The 7,109-nt window shown below is 41.4% G+C and overlaps 1 protein-coding gene across 6 annotated transcripts in view; it reads left to right on the forward strand.

Moving 5' to 3' along the window:
- The window catches only part of SIMC1 (SUMO interacting motifs containing 1), a 72,338-nt gene that overhangs the window by 63,909 nt on the left and 1,320 nt on the right, over window positions 1–7,109 (forward strand). For all 6 annotated transcript variants that reach the window (XM_017512773.1, XM_037732895.1, XM_037732897.1 and 3 more), the window contains one exon: window positions 67–151. In XM_017512773.1, coding sequence (XP_017368262.1) covers window positions 67–151 — 85 coding nt within the window. The remainder of the gene's footprint in view (window positions 1–66; window positions 152–7,109) is intronic.

The following is a 7,109-nucleotide window of genomic DNA, read 5'->3' on the forward strand; positions in this document are numbered from 1 at the left end:
TTTACTAAACTGTACCAAAATTTTAACTGGGGAAGGCATTTATTATCACTTTTGCTATCTCTGCAGTCAGATAAAACCCAGTGGCAGACTTGGGACGAACTGGTTGAACATCTGCAGTTTCTGTTGTCCAGTTATCAACATGTTTTAAGAGGTAAGCAGTGTTTGTTCACAAGTAGAGTTGTAGGAGGTCTCAATGAACATTTGTATTAATCATAGTTACACAGGGGATTCTAATTTGTTGACATTGTTCCTTGGTTGTATGTAACTTATTATAAGGGATAAGAAATGACATAACCAGAGTCACCACTATGAAAATTCACATATTCTTGTTATGGCTGACAATACATGGTTCTCATAGTTGTAAGATTGTGTAGGTAAGCAGAAGTCATCAGAACCTCCAGACTGGCCAACATGGTAAAACCCTGTCTCTACTAAAAATACAAAAATTAGCCAAGTGTGGGCATGCACACTTGTACTCCCAGCTACTCAGGAGTTGAGGCAGGAGAATCGTTGAACCCAGGAGGCGGAGGTTGCAGTGAGCCAAGATCGTGCCACTACATTCCAGCCTTGGTGACAGAGTGAGACCCTGTCTCAAGGAAAAAAAAATCATCAGAACCCGAGAAGGACTCAGGAATGACCTAAAGAGCCCTGGCATCCTCCCTTAGCCTGTTGCCACAGCACATTTGCTCACTGACTGTGGACACTGTAAACATTGTAAACATCTGTCAATACAGTGTAAGTACAGAGCAAATCAGGAGCAAGTTGAACATGTACATCTTGCAGTAGATTTAAGGTACCCTAAGTCTATGAAAGTGGCTCTTCAGAGCTGCTCAGGTCACAGCAAAGCCAGTGATCAATGATGATATAGGAGAATTAGACCAGGTAATCCTCAGAAGGCAAATGTTGCCCAGGATAATGATGGAATAGCTGCTTCAAATGGGAATCATTTTATTAGCCAAGGATTAATGAGGCCTGTGGGAAAACTGAGGAACTGATGAACTATTAATTACTAGAGTAACACTGCTAGAGAAGAAACGTGGCATTCTTCCTGGATGTGATTGACGGACAAAGATGCATCCTCATGTGTATATGTTCTTGCCAAAAGTTCATGACCTCGATCTAATGGCCAGGACACTTCAGACAAAACCAGAGTGAGTGACCTTTTCCAAATAACTGACCTGTACTTTTTTAAAGTGCCAATGTCTTAAAAACAAAGACTGAGTTACTGTTCAAGATTTAAAAGAAACTAAACCACATGAATAATAAATGCAATGCATGACCCTAGGCTGGATCCTGAACAGGAAAAAATAAGTCATAAATGGGGAGACAATGTTCCAAAAAGAAGAAACCCCATGTCCTAGAGCCTTGAGGCAAGAAGTTGCATAGTGTGAGTCCAAGGAACGTAGAACAAGCTAAGCAGAGCAAGGCTGTAATACATTATTCGGACAACCGGTAAAACTTGAATAGATTAGATAACAGTATTGTGTCAATATGAAATTCCCTATTTTTGATAATCATATTGGATTATGATAGTAAATGTCCTTGGCCTTAGGAAACCCATTCTGAAGTATTGAGGGGTAGAGGGGCACAGTGTCTGCAACTTACTCCTAAATAGTAAAGGGAAAAAGTATATAAGTGAAATGCACCTGCCCATGATGGTGTTGAGGTTGAGGTTGATTTTAACTCAGTAATGGCACTTGGGAAGGTAAGATAGCACTCAGGCCAGGAACTGAGAAAGCTGTTGTAGAGACAGTTTAAAAAAAAAAAAAAGCACTGGGTTTTAGACAGAAAGTCTGTGTTTAAATCCCAACTTCACCACTTACTCTGTGTTGGATAGCTAACAGTTTCTTTCTTCTATAGAATGGGGATGATAGTATGTAACTTGCAAGGATTGATTATCGATGAGTATGAGAAAAAAGTAATAAGTGTTCAATGTTCATTGAATCTGTCTTCCTGTGTTCCTGGCCAGAGATGGGCTAAGGGTTTTCTCTGTTTTAGACTCTTGTAACTAACACTTAAAAGAGTCCATTGTCCAGTCCATGATATGTGGTTGTGGTTTGTGCATTTTGTAGTGCTCTCAAAGAAAGGCACATGTCCTTCTCAGAACAAAGCCCCAAAGGCAAGTTCCATGTGCTTTTAGCCTCACTGAGGCTTATATAATTGTTTTGGAGCTCTACCAGAAAGGTTAATATTAAATAGCTTGTTTTAAAGTTCACCTTTAACATTTCTTATTCCTTTCTATTTTGATTCCCAGGGAATACACCTATCATGGATAATAATGACTTAAGATGGAAATGGAATCTACTTTTATTACAGAGTATTTTTTATGTTTTGATAAGGGAGAGAAGGGACTCAGACCAGTATATATTGACCAAGAATAAATGAAGTGTGTTCCAATGCTGTTTTATCTTTAATGTTTGTTCCAGCTTCTTAGGGGTCCAAGAGTTAGGAATGAGGAAAATTAACACTAGTAGTTTGAAAACATTGTTCTGCAAAGAACACAGCTGAATGGTACCCTGCAGTAGTCAGCGTCCTTGTCGGTCAGTAAGCATCTTACCGTGAGGGCCCCTTAGTCATCTCTGCCTTCTGAGAGTGGTCTGCAGATGTTGTTGGGGCATTTTGAGATCAGTCTGAGTTGTCTAGCTCCAAGAGTGGGAGAAGAAGGGATGGGATTAGAGAGCCCAAGCCTGCCTTTTGTTTAGGGCAACTCTCAGCATGGAGGAAGAGAGGAAAAGAGATTACGTAAATTCACCTGCACTGGCTTATATAATCGAATAACCTTGTGAAGGTATCCTCCCACCCCCTACCACCCTGCCATTACAGTTGGGAAAACAAAGCCTGAGAGAAAAGTACATGCAGAGCCAGGATTCAAACAGGTCTGTCAGAGACATGGATTCTGAGCTATTGGTTGGGGCTGTGTTCTTGTTCTTTGGCTTAGAAAATCAATCCCCCACGCCCCAGTTGCATAGCCGTGTGGCTCGAGTTTCAGCCTCAGCAAAATTACAAAGGGCTGTCTGTCAGGGAGATTGTGAGTATGAATTCCAGGGGTTTGAACATATATTTAAATGAACAAATGCATGCTTTACCTGAATCCCACTCAGCGGGCCAGCATAGCCCACAGAAGTCAGCCACAGTCGTTCTGAGGACAGTAACACAGTCTTTCTGCAAGGAGCCCTGTCCACAGACGGGGGAAAGCAGAAGCAGGTAGGATCAGTTCAGTTCATATATTTATCTAGGCAACAGATATCTACTGAATGTCCTCTCTGTGCCTGGCTCATTGGGAAAACTTTAATGAATAAGACCAATGTGGTCCCTGTCCTCATAAAGCTTACTGTTTAGTGGATAAATTGGTCCTAAATGAATAATCACACAAGATCTGTTGAACCCAGGAGGCAGAAGTTGTAGTGAGCTGAGATCGTGCCACTGCACTCCAGCCTGGGTGGCAGAGAAAGACTCCGTCTCAAAAAAATAACTAAATAAAATAAAAGACATGAAGTAATGGTGTTAGCCAAGCAAATGGGGAGACAAGAGTTTTCCAGAAAGAAGGAACAGCATGTCCAAGGGCCTTGAGGCAAAAAGATGCTTAGTGAGTTCAAGGAACATAGAACAAGCTAGCAGGGCAAGGATGTAGTGAGCAAGGGGAGAATAACAAAATGAGACTAGAATAGTCGATGAGACAGGTTGTGAGGGGCCATCTTGGCCATACTAAGGAAATTCAGCTGGTTCCCAGAATGGAGTGAAGCCATCAAAGTGGTTCCAAGTAAGTAGTGTCATGATCAGATCTGCAGATGTAAAAGGCTGCTGTACCTGATATGTAGCGAATCATTTGGCAGAGGGCCAGAGGGGGTAATGGTGACAAGGGTGTGGCAAGGACAGTGAGAAGGCAGTGGATGGGACAGAAGTACTTTGAAGATAACTTTGACAGGGCTTAAGTGACTGAGTCTGAAGGATGACTCCCAAGGTTCTGCCATTACTGACATGAAGAAAGATCTGCAGGGAAGATCAAGAGCTCAGGTTTGACGTGTTAGGTAGGAGATTCCTATAGTGATGATGATGATGATAAAATAATAGCTAATTCTCATATTGATCCAAAACTACTAACAATACTATCACCTGAAATGTCTTGAGCCAGGCATTATGCCAAACCCTTTTCAATGCTAAATGTCCTCATACAGTGATCAGCAACCTCTGACATAACAACTCTCATCCCTACCGAAGCATAAAATCCAAGGCCTTGCTGACTGGACTAACAGGGCTGAAGTCCACTGGCCATGGTTTCCTCCCCCATGGACAGTGCTGAGATGGGCACTGCTAACATTTGCTTCTTTAACTTTCCTGCGTGCTTTAATAAACTCCAAATTCTTCTTGCTTGCCCTGTAAGTTTCCCCTATTCCACCCAATTCAGTCAACTGTTTTTCCACTTCTTTCAAAATGATTTTTTATATTTTTCAGAGTGGTACATGCCTTAAGAAAATCAAAGTCTACAAAAAGGCTGTTTTCCTCCTAAGACTGCTCTTAACAAGTTGCAAATGAAACAGATCATATTTCCCTGTTTACAGCCCTCTACATCTATAGATAACCTGTTTGCTCTCAAAGGCCAAACTCCACGTTATAATGTGGCCTACCCTACCTTCCAATCTCATCTAGTACTACTCTCCCTTTTATTACTCTGGTTTTTTTTTTAAGTTTCTCAATTTATAAAGTCATTACCTTATGTTAGCTGAAACACTTTCAGTATCAAATGTAATTTTCATTGCTTTCCATGGATGCCATTAACATGTATATATGCATCCCCAGTGCTTCTGCACAGTTCCGGAGGCTGGGAAGTCCAAGGTTGAGGGGCTGCATCCAGGGAAGGCCTTTTTGCTGCGTCCTCCCATGGCAGAAAGCTTACGACCCTAGTTTTCTCTCTAGTTCCCAAAGCATGCTTTTCCTCAGGGCACTTGCACTTGCTATTCTCCCTGGACTGCCTTTGCATGGTTGCCTCTTCATCCGCTGGTACTCAGCTCAGAGGCCTCCCTGGCTGGAGTGGGCTGCTTCCCTCATTCCCCCAGTGTTACTGTTTATCACAGCATCTGATTTATTTCTTTGATTACATTTGCCACAAGCTATAATATTGTTGGCTAACTCGTCAGGCTTCCTGTAACTAACATATCAGTCCACAAGGACTGATTCCACTCTGTCCCCAGACTTTAGCCCAGTTCGATATGCGGTAGGTGCTCAGTAAATCTGTGCTGTTTGAATGTTGAAAGGGCCTTGCACTTCATCTCAAGGCAGCTTTGTTTCCTGTGTTTCCAGACTTTTTGAACATGCTATTGTATACTCATTGTACTTCTTCGCAGATTACAGACTTTAGAGGGATTTTACTTTTCAGTCATTTCATCTGAAGGTTGGGAAAAAACATATCGAATGTATTATTTGAAAATGTAACCTGATATACCACTTAATTTATTCTGTGTATTAAATCTGAACACAGTGTAGTTCAGTCCTTTTAATAACTGTTAGTGAAAGTGCCATCATCCCCATTTAAGAAATGAGAAGACTGAGAAATGATGGTGTACTTATGTGCAACTGGAAGTCATCAAGTCCCCAGAACCCTCTCAATGCGTGATGTAACCTTGTGCTCATTTGCCTCAATTCCACACAATTCTAGAACCTATTGGGGCTGGCCTCTGGATTTGGGATGAGATACCTTTATAACTTTTGTTTTCCTGAGTATTTTCATTTTTAGACCTGTGGAAAAATTGAAAGAATAATACAATGAATGCCCATATGTAAACCATTTACCTTGATTCATTAGCTGCTAGGATTTTGACAGCTGGTTTATCTGTTCTTCCATTTATATGCCATTTTTTCTGAAACAGTTAAGTTGTACTGTCATAATTCTATTAAGTACTTCAACATGTATCTCCTAAGCATAAGGATATTGTACTTCATACCACTATGCATTATTATACTCATGAAACTTGTTCTTTTTTTTTTTTTTTTTCCTGACAGAGTTTAGCTCTCTTGCCCAGGCTGGAGTACAGTGGTGCGATCTTGGCTCACTGCAACCTCCACCTCCTGGGTTTAAGCAAGTCTCCCACCTCAGCCTTCCGAGTAGCTGGGATTATAAGCATGCACCACCATGCCTGGCTAATTATTTTGTATTTTTAATAGAGACAGGGTTTCACCATGTTGGCCAGGCTGGTCTTGAACTCCTGACCTCAGGTGACCCACCCACCTCAGCCTCCTAATGTGTTAGGATGACAGGCATGATCCACCACAGCCAGCCATGAAACTTATTCTTGATAGATTATCTATTAATAGTGTCCCAATAATATCCTTTGTAGGTGGTTGATTTTGGATTGAGCCAGGATACAGTCAAATATGAAGCATTGTACTTGGCAGTCATACTCCTTGGTCTCCTTTAGTGTAGCACAGTTCCCAGCTTTTACTTGTCTTTCATAATAGACTTTTTTTAAGAGTCCAGGCCAGTTATTTTGTAGAATGTCCCGTAATTGGGATTATCTAATTGCTTACTCATGAGTACACTCATGTTAAATACTATTGACAAGAACATGGAATAGACCAGGCATGGTGGCTTGGTGCCTCACACCCATAATCCCAACACTTTGGGAGGCCGAGGCAGGTGGATCACTTGAGGTCAGGAGTGTGTATATGCTACATACACACACATACCCCTGAGACTGGGTAATTTATAAGGAAAGAGGTTTAATTGGCTCACAGTTCTATAGGCATAAGGCATAGCAGCTTTTGCTTCTAGTGAGGCCTCAGGAAACACAATTGTGGCTGAGGGGGAAGCAGACATGTCTTATATGGCCAGAGCAGAAGGGTGAGGAGGTGCTACATACACACTTTGAAACCACCAGACTTCACAATAACTATCACTAGAATGGCACCAAGCAGATGGTGCTAAAACCATTCCTGAGAAATCACCCCCATGATCCAACCATCTTCCACCAGGCCCCACCTCCAATATTAGGGATTACAATTTGAGATTATCTAATTGTTTACTCATGATCACACTCATGTTAAATACTATTGGCTAGAACATAGATTAGATGAAGACATCTGTTTCCTTCTTTTTTTTTTTTTTTTTTTTTTTT

The sequence above is a fragment of the Cebus imitator genome, unplaced genomic scaffold (assembly GCF_001604975.1).
Source record: "Cebus imitator isolate Cc_AM_T3 unplaced genomic scaffold, Cebus_imitator-1.0 Scaffold478, whole genome shotgun sequence".
NCBI lineage: Eukaryota > Metazoa > Chordata > Mammalia > Primates > Cebidae > Cebus > Cebus imitator.